Here is an 18,091-nt window from a genome sequence, read left to right as displayed (position 1 = left end):
CACTGATGGCAGAGGCTGCTACCTAAAGTGCCCAACTTTCAATCAGTCATCACATTCATACCCGTTGGCTATGCCACCGGGAGCCGTAATGGCGGCTCCACAACATGGCAGCACGCACAAATCACTTGCTACAGCACCAGTAGCTAGCAGGAGTGCAAACTGGACATGGTGAAAACAGATGGCAGGCAGTAATTTGTGTGTTTTGAATGTGTTTCAAATGAAAATAAACTGAATGAGTTTGTTGAAATAAATACACGAATATATAAAATAAATATTTTTCCCTCTGGGACACCCCCAAAAACAGACTGTGACACATATTCTGGATTTTACGGTATATTATTATTATTTCTATTATTACTATTCTGATTTGTATGCAGTATATTATATTCTAGTATTCTATACGTATATATTCATATTATACTATACTGTACAACACCATATTACATCAGATTTCGGTCTTTACTGCTGTAATATTCATTATTATATTATTATTGATAGCACATACTGTGTATGATATTGCCACTCTCGGTCCAGGCACTCAGGTAGCGCGACATGTTTCTTCATAAATACAAACAGACCTGAGGGCTGCAGTCGTGTTATTTATACGGCATTTCATCTACTGTTTCCAACGACGTTCAAATGTATGTTTAATCAGCGTGAGGAGCCTGGTGACGGTAACTTTTGGAAGGCTCAAGTCTCCTACTTCCTGCTGACACACAATAAACAGTCTGCGGTACGTGCGCTCCCTGGACTGCCCACTTATGTGGCCACAGCGCTAACCAACACCAGGGCGAGGTGTCGCTGATAACGGGAATACATTCACTGAAAAGCTGCCTCGCGTAACTGAAAAGCCCTGAAAGTGTAACCTAGCCGACAGTGCTTGTGACAGCAGCAGCATCGCATGCTAAAAGTGTACATGCAGGTGACAAAACAGGATGCACCCCTGCATTGGGACACAGCTACAGACTCTGATGCACTGATGAGGGCCTGCCCAAAAGTGATATCAGATTGACTTTTCCTGCTGAGAGGTCGATGAAAACCAATTGCACAGGCACACATCTTAATTACGACAGTTGAACTATTTATTTACTCCTCTATTCAGCTACAGACGCAAAAGACATGATGACGTCAAACAAGAGAAGCCAAAAGCAGATAGCGCCCTCTACTGTTCAAGAATAGTATTGTGATTCATCTCTTCATCTGGAATAGAATGGGATGTGTGCACGTGTGAGGCCACTACTGGGGCAGGTCTGATGCACTACGTACTACGGTGAGCGTATTGCATCACTTCCTGTTTTCTCTCTGCTCCTGTGCTGTTTGTAGCAGTTGCTAGAGCTCGAGCTAAATCGATTAATCTGCTGTAATTGTCATCACAGCGGTTAATAGCCGCTGTGTACTTAAACAAACACTAGTTCTCATCAAGCACTCTCGTTGTTGCATCTGCTAAACCCTTTACTTTATACTCCCTAGCCATTAGCTTAGCAGCTAGCTTAATCCATTGAAATGGCTTCTCCTTCTCCCTCCTGCTCTCCTGATCTGCCCTGTTTGGTGTGTCAGATGTTTAGCTCTACCTCGACCTCCTTTACGGATAAGGGTACTTGTATTAAATGTAGTATTTTTGGAGCTATGGAGGCGAGGATCACGGAACAAGAGACGCGGCTCCGCACCTTGGAAAACCAAGCATCGCTGGCAGCTGCAGTTAGCAACAGGGATGCAGTGGCTGGGTTACTCTCAGAGGGAAGCATAGCTGCAAGACGAAGCACACGGTTCACCACCAACCACTTCACGTTTCGAACAAGTTTTCCCCACTCAGCGACACACCCGCTGAGAAACCAACTCTGGTTATTGGCAGCTCCATAGTCAGAAACGTGAAGTTAGCGAAGCCAGCGGCCATAGTGAAATGTATTCCTGGGGCCAGAGCGGGCGACATCGAGTCCAATTTAAAACTGCTGACAAAGGATAATCGTAAATTTGATAAGATTGTAATTCATGTCGGCGTTAATGACTCCCGGTTATGCCAATTGGAAGTCACTAAAATTAATGTTGAGTCGGTGTGTGCATTTGCAAAGACGATGTTGGACTCCGTAGTTTTCTCTGGACCCCTGCCCAATCTGACGAGTGATGACATGTATAGCCGCATGTCATCATTCAACTGCTGGCTGTCGAGGTGGTGCCCAGCAAACGATGTGGGCTTCATAGATAACTGGCAGACATTCTGGGGAAAGCCTGGTCTGATCGGAAGAGACGGCATTCATCCCACTTTGGATGGTGCAGCTCTTTTGTCTCATAGTATGGCTCAGTTTGTTTGAGAGACATGTTGATGTCAGGTGTGAACAACAACAACAGTGACAGTTGTTGACGCCTCACCCGGTTGAGGTAGGTCTTTGCGAACGCCGTGTCCTTGCTCTCTCTGTATGGGTCGTTGTCCACGATATTATCATCGTACAGCAGCAGCAGCTTGGCAGCTTCAACGCTGTGACGCTCCTGTCGCTTCCTCCTCAGAGCACGAGGAGGTCGATTTCGCCCTGCGAAAGACAAACTGTGAAAACACGACACTTTTAGAAACGTTAAAGAATCAAAAGAGGCAGTTCTGACCTCGCCCTCGCACAGCACGTCTTCCTCCTCCTCTGGGCGTCCCCTCTTCTGATGGCATGTCCTCGTCTCCACCCTCCTTCGTGCTCCTTCCCTCTCCTGACTCCTCCTCTTTAGGGACCTCCTCTTCCTCCTCCTCCTCCTCCTCCTCCTCCTGAGAGCCAGGGGAGGTGGGAGAATGATCCTCTTCAGAGTCTCCATCTGCACAGAGCCGACGCTCTGCCGCCAGCCACGTCAGCTGCTTCATGGTTTCCTGAAAAGGTCAAAGGTCAGCAGCTTCAGGGCCTTTCTTATCAGTCATGTGACTGATAGAGTTCCTGTTTACCTGTAATTCTGGAACAGATAGCACTGACTCCTCCGACGCTGATGACATCACTTCCTCCTCATCTTCATCCTGTGTCAGGTCATCAAAGTCCTCCTCCTCTTCCTCTCCCTGCTGATCCTGATCTTCATCTTTATCCTTCTCTCTCTCCCCCTCCCTCTCTCCTCCTCCATCCTGCCTTTGTCCCTCATCCTCCTCCTTGTCTCCTCCCTGCTCCCCCTCTCCTTCCCCATTTGCATCCTCTTCGCCTGCTCCTTCTGCTCCTCCCCCCCCTCTCCCCTCTTCTTCCACTCCACCGGCCTTTTCTTCTCCATTCAAACTGACCAAACCAGGAGCAGTCCAGCCCTCCTCCTTTTTCTCATCCTCTTCTTCCTCCTGTCCTGCACAGGACAACCTTGGACTCAGTGTTGAAGTTGAGCTATTCTCCTCCTCCTCCTCCTCCTTCTCCTCCGGAATCCTCTCCAGTGAGAGGAGTAGCCTTGTTGACATTTGCCCTTTGATTGATTGGTGGAGCTTTTGCCCCAGAGCATGTTGGGAGGTGACCGTGGCCAGCTCTGTGGGCAGAGCTGTGGGTGGAGCGGTTGGAGTGCACACCATCTGGAGGAGGAAGTACTCTGGCTTCAGAGCAGCAGCTGAGCAGGGCATTATGTGACTTGTAGTGTCAGGGTGAGGGGTGGGGAGGGAGAGGAGCAGGGGAGCGGAGCTGCTCTTTTCCCTAGAATCGCTTCCCTGTATCCTCTGGCCAATAGGAAGGCAGGAATCTGTGAAGTCAGGACACACAGGGTGGGCGTAGCCTTTGTGAACAGCAGCCAATGGGATGGCCTCACAGGTGGGAGGCGGAGCCAGCGCTTGTGAAACAGTGGGGCAGTCAGAGAGTATTGTGACACCTGGAGAAGTGGGAGACAGAAAGCTCAATGGCTGTAAGTGTGCCTGTCTGTCTGCCTGTCTGTCTAGTGGGGCTTTGGCGAGGGGCTGCAGAGATGCATTGTGGGCCAATTTAAAGAGGCGTCTGTGGCGGGGGGCTCGGGGGCGGGATTTGCTGAGCCAGTAGGGGTGGAGCCTAAGTGTGCACCCTGGGGGGAGGGAGGGAGGGTAACAGGTGGAGTTCAGACGAGTCTTCTGGATGATCAGCTGACTGTTCTGCAGGTGAGAACCAAGAGAGAGTCATCAGAGAACCAACAGAGAACCAACAGAGAACCATCAGAGAACAAACAGAGAACCATTTGAGAACCATTTGAGAACCATCAGAGAACTATCAGAGAACCAACAGAGAACCATCAGAGAACTATCAGAGAACCAACAGAGAACCAACAGAGAACCATCAGAGAACCAACAGAGAACCATCAGAGAACCAACAGAGAACCATTTGAGAAGCATCAGAGAAGCATCAGAGAACAAACAGAGAACAAACAGGGAACCAACAGAGAACCTACAGAGAACAAACAGAGAACCAACAGAGAACCATCAGAGAACCATCAGAGAACTATTTGAGAACCAACAGAGAACCATCAGAGAACCATCAGAGAACCATTTGAGAACCATTTGAGAACCATCAGAGAACAAACAGAGAACAAACAGAGAACCAACAGAGAACCATCAGAGAACCATCAGAGAACCAACAGAGAACCATCAGAGAACCATCAGAGAACCAACAGAGAACCATCAGAGAAACTACAGAAAACAAACAGAGAACCATCAAGAACCATCAGAGAACCAACAGAGAACCTACAGAGAAAAAACAGAGACCAACAGAGAAAAAACAGAGAACTATCAGATAACCTACAGAGAACCAAAAGAAGACCGTCAGAGAACCAACAGCGAACCAACAGCGAACCAACAGAGAACCATCAGAGAACCAACAGAGAACAAACAGAGAACCAACAGAGAACCATCAGAGAACCAACAGAGAACAAACAGAGAACTATCAGAGAGCCATTTGACAACCAACAGAGAAAAAACAGAGAACCAACAGAGAACCATCAGAGAACCAACAGAGAACCATCAGAGAACAAACAGAGAACCAACAGAGACCAACAGAGAAAAAACAGAGAACTATCAGATAACCTACAGAGAACCAAAAGAAAACCATCAGAGAACCAACAGCAAACCAACAGCGAACCAACAGCAAACCAACAGAGAACCAACGGAGAACCTACAGAGAACCAACAGCGAACCAACAGCGAACCAACAGAGAACCAACAGAGAACAAACAGAGAACCTACAGAGAACCATCAGAAAACCATCAGAGAACCATCAGAGAACCAACAGAGAACCAAAAGAAAACCATCAGAGAACCATCAGAGAACCAACAGCGAACCATCAGAGAACCAACAGCGAACCAACAGCGAACCAACAGAGAACCTACAGAGAACAAACAGAGAACAAACAGAGAACCATCAGAGAACCAACAGAGAACCAACAGAGAAACAACAGCGAACCATCAGAGAACCAACAGCGAACCAACAGAGAACAAACAGAGAACCAACAGAGAACCATCAGAGAACCAACAGAGAACAAACAGAGAACCAACAGAGAACCATCAGAGAACCAACAGAGAACCATCAGAGAACCATCAGAGAACCAAAAGAAAACCATCAGAGAACCATCAGAGAACCAACAGCGAACCAACAGAGAACCATCAGAGAACCAACAGAGAACCAACAGCGAACCAACAGCGAACCAACAGAGAACCTACAGAGAACCAACAGGGAACCATCAGAGAACCTGCAGAAAACAAACAGAGACCAACAGAGAAAAAACAGAGAACTATCAGATAACTTACAGAGAACCAAAAGAAAACCATCAGAGAACCAACAGCGAACCAACAGCGAACCAACAGAGAACCTACAGAGAACCAACAGCGAACCAACAGAGAACCTACAGAGAACCATCAGAGAACCAACAGCGAACCAACAGAGAACAAACAGAGAACCAACAGAGAACCATCAGAGAACCAACAGAGAACAAACAGAGAACAAACAGAGAACCAACAGAGAACCATCAGAGAACCAACAGAGAACCATCAGAGAACCATCAGAGAACCATCAGAGAACCAACAGCGAACAAACAGAGAACCAACAGAGAACCATCAGAGAACCAACAGAGAACAAACAGAGAAAAAACAGAGAACTATCAGATAACCTACAGAGAACCAAAAGAAAACCATCAGAGAACCAACAGCGAACCAACAGCGAACCAACAGAGAACCTACAGAGAACCAACAGCGAACCAACAGAGAACCTACAGAGAACCATCAGAGAACCATCAGAGAACCAACAGCAAACCAACAAAGAACAAACAGAGAACCATCAGAGAACCAACAGAGAACAAACAGAGAACAAACAGAGAACCAACAGAGAACCATCAGAGAACCATCAGAGAACAAACAGAGAACCAACAGAGAACCATCCAAGAACCAAAAGAAAACCATCAGAGAACCATCAGAGAACCAACAGCGAACCAACAGAGAACCATCAGAGAACCAACAGAGAACCAACAGCGAACCAACAGCGAACCAACAGAGAACAAACAGAGTCAGAGAACCAGAGTTACAACTCTGAAGCCCCTGTGGTGTCATATGTTTAACTGCTGTCACCTTGGAGGTGTGCCTAACCTGTGTCTCTTTGCAGGTGGAGCGGGCCAGAGCGGCCCTCTCCACAGGCACACTGCTTTTTGCTTTGGTGATGTTGACCTTAGTTTACCTTTTGTTGTGTTTGCATTTTAAAACATCTATCCACACACACATTCTCCACTCATGCACATCACACACCACTGGCCTCACTGATTTCCACCTCTCATATTGAAGATACTTCATGCAGTTTTAACTGCTGAATATAGAATTGTTTAAATGTTGAACATAGTGTCGTCTCCCTTTCGGTTGTGACTTTCTGAGCAGGGTCATGATACAACCAACACCCTGAAGGTAACATAACACCTACATCAGTGAAAGGTTAGTTATGTTAGTGATAATTATGCAAGTGCAAGTTAGTTGTTAGTTAGATGATTTGGTTACTGTGTCAGACCTTGAGCCAGTTTGGCATGTTGGGGGTGTTTCTATCCACTGGGGGGCGCTGCTCTGTTAGGTGAACTCTGCTGCAGGCGAGCGGCAGTGGGGGGACGACTCGCTGGGTCAGGAAAGTCTGAAACACAGTTGAAATTTACCTGTTTGACAGTAACCAAGGTTACAGTTATAGCTGCTGAAAGATTGACGATGACGTCAGGAAGTGTTTGTGATGTCACAGTGATGTCACCTTGATGACGTTGTGTGGCGCTCTGGGTCCGCTCATCTCTCGCACGTGTTTCCTGAAGTTCCACCGAGTCTTACGGAGCAGGTACAAGCTGATCAGCTGATCCGGCTCCACTGTCCCCTCGAAGTGCTTCAGACCCAGAACGATCAAACTGCACAGAGGCATTATGGGTAATATTACTGTCTGAACAGAAGCATCATGGGTAATGTAGCTGCCAGCAATAATATGTAACTATTCATTTAATTGACACAGTCATAAATATTCACAGGAAGAAACAATTCATCAGTCCTTTTAAAATTATTTTATTTTATCATCTTAATTCATATCGTGTACAAAACCTTTTAGTTACATTTTCTTATTTTGTATTTTGTAGGTTTACACATACAAGGAATTTGTTTTGTGGTTTTGGTGCAGAACAATGAACACAGAACTAGAATGAAAATAAGTAAAAGACTTGGCAACAGGCAATAGATATAAAGATATAAAAAACAATTCCCATAATACAAAATATGTACAACAGGTGTGATTAAAAACCGTACAGATGTGCAGGATATTAGTAAGTGCAAAAGCTTACAGTATCAAATTAAAAATAGTGCAGTGTACGGACAATATGAAAGTCCAGTGTGCTTTAATTTCACGCATATACTGAGGGGCTGGATGACAGTCCATGTCAAGTGGGGGGTGTGTGATCTTGTTGACGAGGCTGGCAGCAGAGGGGAAGAAACTGTTCTTGTGTCGGGAGGTTTTGGTCGGTAACCCTAACCCTAACCTACAACCATCACCACCACTGTCTTCAGAGCATTAAGCTCCAGGTTGTTCTCACCACACCAGGTCACCAGGGGGTCAATCTCCTGTAGGCAGACTCGACCCCACCAGAGATGAGTGCAATGAGGGTGGTGTCGTCGCAAACTTCAGGAGCTTGATGGACTGATGACTGGAGGTCAGAGGGGAAACAGGAGACATGGAATATAATTCCATTGTTACGCATTCTATTGTTACCCCTCTGCAGCACCACCACCATCATCATTACCATCATCATCACTATCTCCACTAACAACCTGCCTGGAGGAGATAAGTGGGGATGAAGCACAACTTCTTACATCAACAGCTCCAAAACCTGAAGCCATTTTAGTTGGCACCGCACAACAGGTCAAATCATCCCCCATAACCAGCATCACCTGTTCTGGCCAGGACATCCCCCTCTCTTCATCAGTCACCAACCAGGGTGTGCAAATTGACCCCCACCTTTCATTTGACTCCCACATTAAACACCTGTGCGAAATCTCCTTCTACCACCTCAGGAACATTGCCAAACTCCGCCCCACACTCACTCTACCTGATGCCGAAAAACGTCCACGCCTTCTCAAGGCTGGACTACTGTAATGCACTTCTCATTGGGATCCCTGGCAAGAACCTCCAGAGACTGCAATACATCCAAAACAGAGCTGCTAGGATCCTGATGGGAGTGCGGAAATATGAACATATCACACCTGTCCTTCACACACTGGCTTCCTGTTTCCTCCAGGAATGAGTACAAAATCTCCCTCTTGACTCACCAGCGTATCCACGGCAATGCCCCCTCATACCTCAAAGAGCTGCTCACACCACAAACCATCTCAACACGCAACCTCCGCTCCAGAAAAGTTCACCTTCTCCTTCCACCAAGAACCAAACTTTGCACCATGGGGGCTCGTGCATTCTGCTGAGCTGCTCCTCGTCTGTGGAATACTCTCCTCGGCCACCTGAGGGCACCGCAGACTGTGGACGCTTTTAAAATAAACCTGGAGACCTTCCTCTTTAAGAAGGCCTTTTCTGTTTAGTAATGTTGATGTGTTGCGTGATTTTTTATTATTATGTCTTTGTGGTTTTTTTACTACCTTGTTTTAGCCTGTAGCACTTTGATATTTTTATTTTTATTTTTAAATGTAAAGTGCATAACAAATAAAATTATTATTATTATTATTATTGTTGATAGAGACGTGTTTCCCCAGCTTCACAAGCTGCCTCCTGTCGGACAGGAAGTCAGTGATCCACCTGCAGGTGTCGGGCACGTTCAGCTGGGAGAGCTTGTCCTGAAGCAGAGCCAGGATGATCGTGTTGAAGGCAGAGCTGAAATCCACAAACAGGATCCTGGCATAGGTTCCTGCTGAGTCCAGATGCTGGAGGATGAAGTGGAGGGCCATGTTGACGGCATTGTCTATGGCAGTGGTTTTCAAAGTGGGGGCCGCCAGGGGGCCTCAGAAAATTGGAGGAAAAAAAAAAAAATATATATATATTTTTTTTATTTTTTATTTTTAATAACCATTTGTCCTGAACCTAACAACACGTAAACTGCCGTAATCTTGGATTCTCAAATTCAGAAATACAGAAAAATGGCCATGATTGCTCGAAATGCGTCCTCTGTCTGGAGACCCTCTTAAACGAGTATTTAAAACCTTCGAAACTTCAGCGTCACTTGATGCAAAAACATCCGGCAGAGGCCGATAAAACAGTAGACTTCTTCAGACGTAAAGAAGAGCATTTGGTCAGGCAATCTGCTGCATTCACACAGCAAGCTACCGTGCCCGAGCAGGCCCTGAAGGCATCATTTTTAGCCTCATACCACATTGCTTGTGCTAAAAAACGCTAAAAGGATTTGATTCTACCAGCTACCAAAGACATTGTCCGAGAACTGCTTGGTGAGGATGCTGCCAAAAAAATCAACGCTGTCCCACTCTCTGTTGTCTGTGGGTTTGGGGGTCCCCGGCCAGAAGCTAATGCTGTTTGGGGGGCCTTGGCATGGAAAAGTTTGGGAACCCCTGGTCTATGGAACTGCAGGGGGTCCAGGAGAGGGTCTGTGATGTCTTTGAGGTGTGAGAGCACCAGGCGCTCAAAGGACTTCATTACCACAGAGGTCAGGGCGACGGGTCTGTAGTCATTAAGTCCTGTGGTCCTCGGCTTTTTGGGGACAGGAGTGATGGTGGAGGCCTTGAAGCAGGCTGGCACGTGGCAGGTCTCTAATGAGGTGTTGAAGATGTCTGAACACCGGAGACAGCTGATCGGCACAGTGCTTCAGGGTGGAGGGGGAGACAGAGTCCAGTAAGGCTTCTTTGCGGAGGTCCTGTCTCTTAAAAATCCTTTTAACATCTCTCTTCATGACAGAGAGGGTTGTTGCTGTGGTGTGAGGGGAGGGGGCCGTTGAGGTCATGGGGGAGGTGGAGGTGATAATCTTTACCTGTTGAGTGGAGTCACGGGGGACGGTGTCAGGACTGTCCCATTGTCTATCAAAGTGACAGTAAAACTCGTTCAGGCCGTTGGCAAGGCGCAGGTGATAAACAGAGTGGGGGGTTTCGGTTTGAAGCTGGTGAGCTGTCAGAGACCCTTCCAGACTGAGCCAGCATCTCCCCCTGAAAACTGCTGCTGTAGTTTATCAGAGCACAGACGCTGAGCTTCTTTCACCGCCCGGCTGAAGGCGCTTTAACTTCTGCCAGTACGCAGGAATCAGATGGATCATGAGGTGGCCAGAGTGACCCAGTGCAGCCTGGGGGACGGCGTGATAAGCGCTGCTCACTGTGGTCTAACAGTGATCCAAAACAGGAGGATGGTTTCTTGTAGCTATTGTTAAGGCGACCAGAATGGGCTGCTTGTATTTCAGTGGCGGTTAGACTGATGAGAGATCTCCCAGTAGACAGACAGAAAGGGAGGCTGGAATGCTGCGACCTATGGATAGTGTGTATGATGTTTGTTCAGAATGTTTGTGTAGGTGGGCAGAGCCAGGTGGCATGAAGGTAATCATCTGTGGTGTTTAAAGTGCAGTGTGTAACAGTACATACAGTATGTCATTGCCTGTGAGTCCCAGTTTTTGTAATTTATCTTGTGTGAGATGAACTCTGTGTAAAATTTTGAACCGAATAAGTTGCACTTTGGAGTTACGGGACATTGAGAAGATGTTATTGCATATGTGCGTCCAGGAGTTGCTGTCGATTGTGATATTGAAGTCTTTTTCCTAGTGTTGAACCGGTCGTGGGAGATTGTTGTCTGTGTGTTAGAAGTTTGTATATTTCTGAGTGCGATGTGTGTGAGGTGGTTGAACAGTGGGGGTGGTTGCAGTGGCCCTTATTTATCAATCTTACGTGAAAACGGGTGCAGATATGAGCGCAGAATTGGTCTTACGACAGGACACACGTGCGATTTATGAAACATTCATATATCACCAATTCAAGCGTACGATTGATCCGGTCTTGAATTCGATCGTCATTAACATGTTACGCCCTTAAATATTCCTGGTTCGGAGGCCTCGCCCACTGAGGTCAAACATGGAGAGAAGAAACACTGGCAAGAAAAGACACTTTTCTGAGATGTTAATCGGCATCCTCACATCTGAGGTGGAGCAAAACAAAGATGTGCTTTTTGGCAGTCTGAAAACTGGAGTTAAAGGAGCTCATAAAACGCTGTGTGGAAGAGGGTAACGCAGGCAGTCAACAGCGTTGCCGTACAGGAACGGACTCCGGCTGAGGGTTGATTAAAATTCTCAATAACTTACAAATGACAAATAATTAGGCTTACACATGTTACATGGGTATACATTTTTATTGTATGTTTAAATGTTTCAGAGCCAGGCACCAGCAGTATGTCGGCCAGGTCTCCTCCCCAGAGCGGTCCCACTGAGCCAGACCCACCGAGTCAGGCTGCAGAGAGCGAGCGCGTGCCCTCTGCCCCCCGTGCTGCGCTGCCTCAGTTGTCGGCACACTTGAGGCAATAAATAACACATTAAAATAAATTAACGAAACCCTAAAAAAGCCTTAATAAAATGTTTAAATGACTAAATGTTGTCCATTGTCTGTGTTTAGTATGCCTTTAGCCAATTTCACCTAGGATCCTTCATCACATTACTGATTAAATACTGCAGCGCGTTTGCAGAAGTGTAAGGTATACTTTACATTTTAAAAGCGATTGATGAGGTCCTGTCTCCTCCGTATAGCCCCCAGTGGAGGCTGTGCTGCCACGGTTCCCTGGGCATCGGCTCCTCTGGCTGCGCAGGCACATCAAATGGCACTCCATTTACTAATGCAATGTTGTTCAAAACTGAACAGGCCAAAACAATGTCGCACACTTTCTCTGGGGTATACAGCAGCGTTCCCCCCGCTGGTCCAAGACGGAGCCACCTGCCCTTGAGCAACCCGAAGCAGCGCTCCACTGTGACCCGTGTGCGTGTGTGCGCACTGTTGAACCTGCGCTCAAAAACAATTGCACAATTTTACCATAGGCTATTTTGAGTTCATTTGCAAACACAGATTTCTGCTTGTATTTATTATTTCAAATTTTAATGTGCAATAATTAGTTTTAAGAATCCGTTTTGATCTGTTCTGAATATGTGGCTGCTGATGCTTAGATGACAGCGGAGGTTTGTTTAATAATTACTTTCAGACTCAGACAGATTTTGCTGTGCTGCACCGCAGATCCACAGACTCAGATTTGCGTACACGAGCTCAGACCTGACGTGAGATCTGATCGTAGCTTCCGCTCACGTCCAAATTGATAAATGCCGAAGCTTGCGTGTAAATGGTCGTACGCACGGTTTTCTGCCGTACGTTCGTTTGATAAATGAGGGCCAGAGTGTTTGAAGTGCTGATTTTTTAAAATGGTGTTTCAGTTGTGAATATTGTAAGAAGCCATTACTACCATGTTGTATTTCTGTTTTAGAGTGTCGTATGGTTTGAATAAATCGTGGTGAAGTGTTCCAGATGAGTAATTCCTGCTTTTTTCCATGAATTAAAAACTATTGGTTTATTTTGAATCGGAGAGTCAGGGTTGTGCCAAATTGGGGTACATTTGTTTGAGGAAGTGGGGTGTCCAATGATCTGATTGGCTTTCCACCAAGCTGTCAGAGTAGCCACTATGACTAGGTTACTAAGCAATTATATTTTTGAATTGACTGGGTGAACAATGGGAGATCTGATAAAGATAGTTCTCGACAGGCCTATTGTTCAATGTCCATCCAGGGTTGGTGTTATTGTTCAAATTCTTGCCGCCATACAAGAATGAATTGGAGATGGTTAGGTGGTAAAATTTGAAGTTTGGAGCGGCTAAGCCTCCACGGTCTTTGGGTTTCTGTAGAGTGGACACTTTGATTCATGGTTTCTTGTGTTTCCAGTACAATTTGGTTATGATGGAGTGTTAAACCTGTGTGAAGTTGGATCGGGCTCATGGAAAAGAGGTTAGTTATGTTAATGTGAATCAAGTCTATAGCATTTGTCAATTTCTTGATTACTTTTGCCAATAAGATGACTTTTACCTCATGGTGAGCGGTAACGGGATATATGCGCAGATGTCGCCTGAGCATAAGAAAATGGCGCTGGAAAGTTTTTTTTTCACAGCCACCAGAGGATCCTTTGTGTATTTCACAACAGCACAAGATTGTGTAAACGTGATCTCATCTGTGCTGATTAGATGCACAGAGGGTTTAAACAGCGGTGTTCTGACAGCCAGGTTTCCTTTGAGGATTGGGCGTCCACATCACTGACAACCTCACCTGGACACTAAACATCACCCAGCTGGTCATCAGCGGCTGTACTTCCTGAGGAGACTGAGGACGTTCGGGATGTCTCAGAGGACTCAGAGGACATTCTACACTGCTGTCACCGAGAGCATCCTGACCAGTTGCATCACGGTGTGGTACCAGCGACGCTGTGGACATCAAACGCCTGCAGAGAGTGGTGAAAACAGCTGAGAGGATTGTCCAGGCACCGCTACCCTCTCTACAGGACATCTACCACCGGAGAGTCCACAGGAGAGCTTGCAGCATCATCTGGGACCCCTCCCACCCCCAGCACACACCTTTCACTCTTCTGCCCTCTGGTAGGAGATACAGGAGTGTAAAGTGCAGGACCTCCAGGTTGAAGGACAGTTTTTATCAACAAGCCATCAGACTCATTAACAGATGCAATCCACTACCTCTGCCCCACCATAACCCACCCCCACCACACAGAAGCCCCTTCTCACACACACACACAGCCCAGCAGGACGTGCAATAACATCGATCCCCAGCTCCCTCAGGCTACATGTCGAAGTGTCCTTGGGCAACACACTGAACCCCAAATTGCTCCCGGTGGCATAGCCAACGGGAATGAATGTGTTATCTGATTGACAGTTGGGCACTTTACGTAGCAGCCTCTGCCATCAGTGTGTGAATGGGTGAATGTGACATGTAGTGTAAAAGCAGCTTTGAGTGGTCGCAAAGACTAGAAAAGCGCTGTATGAGTGCAGTCCATGTACCTTTTACCATCTTAGTTTTAGAGCAGCATTGAGGGTGAAGAGTAAAATAATTATTTCATTGTACGGTGGAACTTGTTTTTATCTGTATGTATGACAATAAAACGATTGATTGATTGATTACTGTGATTTTAACACGAGTTTGAAGTTCACAATGTTTCATTCTGTATGGAAAGACACAGCTCACTATCCATGTGTCCCTATGTGTTACTCTGCACATGCTCAGTAGTGATTCTCTTGCAGGTCTTACACATCAACACGAAACTTTAAAATGTCTTTTCTAGAATCTGTGAACGTTTTACAAACATTTAAATGACGGAAAGTATTAACTTAAACTATATATCGGAGTGTGTGTGTGTGTGTGTGTGTGTGTGTGTGTGTGTGTGTACCTGTCCTCTCCTGCAGTATAAACATTCCTCTGCGGTCGGATGCTGACGGCCTCCAGGTTGCAGACAGGAAGTAGTTCTGGGTAAAGGAAGATGGATCGGGTTGCAAACAGCCACGCTGTGTCGACGGGCAGCAGAGGGAAGGCCAGGCCTGAAGAGAACCAGAACCAGAGTTAGAACCAGAACTATTAATCTTGAACATTTAGTAAAACTTCATCAGTGTATCTGCACATTAACAACCTGTACACTGTAATTGTACATTTACAACTGTGAAGACTGTATGGTTCTTTAACTACCTCGAACATGTCTATGAAGGTTCTCAGTCATCCAGGTCAAGGTCATTCTAAGCTTAAAGCTGTAGTAGGTAACATCAATAAAACTTTGTCATATTTGCTCAAACTGTCACTTGAAACATGCAGTCGTACATGAGAATAAATCATGTTCCTCTGGCTCCTCCTACAGCTCCTGGCATTTGTAAGAATCCAACACTCCCAAAACACAACAACCAATCAGAGCCGAGCAGTCTCTCAGGCTGCTGTCAATCACACGCTGCGCAGCACCGCTCCTCCGCGCATGCTCACACGGTCAAGCTCAATTTGTTCAGTGTGCGCAGCGTCAGATGCTTTGTGTCCACAAAGGCTGAAAAACAACCAGCAGGAAGGAACAAAGTGCCCGTCCCTCCACTGCCAACGAGGCTGACACTACAAAGAGCGTTACACCGAAGACGAGACATGAGGAGGAGCAAGCTAAAGAGAAAGAGTCGGACCGAGACCGAAACGAAACAGAGCAAACATCAGAGCGGCGTTTCTGGGGTGGAGAGAGCTACGGGAGCTGAGAGGATCAAAAAGCGATGCTGAGTTAGACAGGTCTGCTCCACAGGTAATTACCCCAGCTTCATTTCTGAGGTCACTGTGACGTTATGTTGGTGTTGCAGTCGGGCTAACGTTAGCTTGTTCCTGCTGCTGCTGCTGTTCAGCGTTGTTTCATGGCAGTGTGGCTGAACATGTCTCTGTGAAGTGTCCAGGCAGTGTGACCGTGTCAGACTTTCTCCTGACAGTTCTGTGTGCCTGTGCTCTCACGGCTGAATGTTCTCAACATCAGTGAGTTACTGCTGAGCTGGCTCTGTTTTATCCACAGTCTGTGTTAGCAAACTAAGCGCTGCTGGTTCTGTTAAATAGAATTAGCTGTAGATTACCGTTCACAGCAGAAACACTGATTTCTGCTGGTTGGATGTGTCTCTGCTTCGATAGTGTTGGTGGTGAAATACAACGGCTGAGGTTGTTGTCATTTCACGTTTTAACCGGTGTCCGCCATAGTGTATATCTGGCTCCTTCAGTTGCCATGGTTACTAGCCTGCATGCGCATGACAGCCTCCTCTGGAATGAGAGGTGAAACGTCTTCAAGAACTTCAACCAAGTCCAGTTGCCTTCTGGATTAAGTTTAGCTCTAGTAGAAAAACCAAACTCTGTCTGACACAAATGAGGTGTTCTCCTCCTTACTGTTGGTAGCAGGAGTCATCCTGGGGAGCCAGCGTCTGGAGGCAGCAGGAGCAGGAAGAGCAGGAGGAGGCCCAGCTCTCTGCTCCACCTCCTGCAGGAGATCCAGCGCCCCCTGCAGATTACACACTCTGAAACTAGTAGGTAGAAAAACCTCCTCCTGGCGCCTGGCGAACTGCTGCAGCTCCTCCTGTAGGGAGAACAGGTGAGTCACAAGGTAATGTTACTGACTGACCAGGTGATGTTACTGACTGACCAGGTAATGTTACTGACTGACCAGGTAATGTTTGGTGATGCAGGCTTCGTGGTTCAGAGCGTCCACACGGCGTGCCAGCAAGTGGATCTGAGTAAGCAGCTGCACGTGCTGTGAGAGAAAAAAAACCTCAGTCAGAATGTTACAGGTGAGCTGACAGATGAGCAAACACACTAACAGGGGAGCTAGCTTGTTGTTACACAGTACGTCTTTCCCCATAACTCTCGTGTGGTTTTGTTCTTCGCGCTGTGAGATCTCGTGGCCAAATCTCGCTCAAGTTGAACCCCAGTTCGTTTAATCAAAATCCTGAGCCAGACGTTCAGACTGAAAATCATAAGCTGTCTAATTCATGAAATAGTTAATATTGTGCTGACTGCTGTGTGTTGGTCATGATAAAAAGTACATGATGTCACTTCTTTGGGGTCAGTTCTTATTATAAACATTAAACATTTTGATAAAGCACCAGGTCATAGGTGCATTCATGTTGTAACTGAAGTACCCCTAACCAAACCGATATCGAATCGGATCGGGACCTTGTGAATCGGAATCAAATCGAATTGAGAAATCCTTATCGATACCGAGCCCGAGTCACTGGTGAGCTAACAGGTGAGCTAAGAGCTAACAGGTGAACTAAGGACGTTAGGTCAGCCAACAGGTGTGCTAACATGTAACTCATACCTTTCAGTGTTGGGGCGGGGCTGTCTCACCTGCTGTACCTGCTGCTGTAGCTGTAGTTTCTGGGTGTGGTCCAGGTGGAGCAGGGGGCAGGTGCTCAGCAGCAGGAGGGGGGTGATGGCGTTCTGTGGGGCAGGTGAATGACCCAGGTGTGTGTTGTTGCAGTGCTGGTTGGTTGTGTCCTGCAGCGCCCTCTTCTGCTGCTGAGCCTCGTACTGTCGTCTAACTGTTCGCCGCCGCTCTGTTAGCATGCTAGCTAATGGTGCCTCAAATCTACAGAGAGCAAAGAGGGACAAAACTGCTGAAAAAAAGTCTTAAGACGTTTCCTCTTCACCAATCAGCTGCTTTCCTAACACAGGCTCCGCCTCCTGGACCCAGTTTTTATTGATTGACACATGATGTCTCCTCCCACTGAACTCTTCTTCATGTGCTCTGTGTGAAGAAGACGCAGCGGAGGACTTCCTGTTCCTCCTGACCCAAACAGTGACAGCACTGCTCTGCTGCCCTGCCCACACAGGAGGACACACACACACGCACACTTTATGTGCGTGTGTGTGGGTGTGTTTCTCTGCAGAGTTTGTATAGATGTGTGTGTATTAAAGTGTGTGTTACCGTAAAGCTTTGGGAACATTGAATTTGGTTCCAGTCTGTGACGGGGTCGACTCCGACTTCTCCTCCTCCTCCTCCTCCTCCTCCTCCTCCTCCTCCTCCTCCAGCAGCTCCTCCTCTTGCAGCTGTACAGGTAACAGACTCTAGAGTCATATGAGTCAACTTTGTTGACCAATCAGAGCTGAGTTGTTTGAGTTTAAACATCAGAAACATTTCAATATAATATAATAAACAATATCAAAAAGAGTCTTTGTTTACTG

The 18,091-nt window shown here is 46.7% G+C and overlaps 1 protein-coding gene across 2 annotated transcripts in view; it reads right to left on the bottom strand.

Annotated features, from left to right (window-relative positions):
* Window positions 1-18,091, bottom strand: part of gon4lb (gon-4 like b) — a 44,503-nt gene that overhangs the window by 5,642 nt on the left and 20,770 nt on the right. The window contains exons 13-22 of one of the 2 annotated variants that reach the window (XM_069679142.1): window positions 17,835-17,974; window positions 17,255-17,495; window positions 16,572-16,658; window positions 16,298-16,484; window positions 14,802-14,949; window positions 7,165-7,312; window positions 6,937-7,053; window positions 2,918-4,054; window positions 2,596-2,845; window positions 2,368-2,525 (exon numbers count right to left, since the gene is read on the bottom strand). In XM_069679142.1, coding sequence (XP_069535243.1) covers window positions 2,368-2,525; window positions 2,596-2,845; window positions 2,918-4,054; window positions 6,937-7,053; window positions 7,165-7,312; window positions 14,802-14,949; window positions 16,298-16,484; window positions 16,572-16,658; window positions 17,255-17,495; window positions 17,835-17,974 — 2,613 coding nt within the window. The remainder of the gene's footprint in view (window positions 1-2,367; window positions 2,526-2,595; window positions 2,846-2,917; window positions 4,055-6,936; window positions 7,054-7,164; window positions 7,313-14,801; window positions 14,950-16,297; window positions 16,485-16,571; window positions 16,659-17,254; window positions 17,496-17,834; window positions 17,975-18,091) is intronic. The other variant, XM_069679143.1, reaches the window with a different exon arrangement.

Source organism: Semicossyphus pulcher, unplaced genomic scaffold (assembly GCF_022749685.1).
Source record: "Semicossyphus pulcher isolate SPU_LCO1_2020_fin unplaced genomic scaffold, fSemPul1.0.p SCAF_30, whole genome shotgun sequence".
Taxonomy (NCBI): domain Eukaryota; kingdom Metazoa; phylum Chordata; class Actinopteri; order Labriformes; family Labridae; genus Semicossyphus; species Semicossyphus pulcher.
This window is presented reverse-complemented; position numbering and strand designations above follow the sequence as displayed.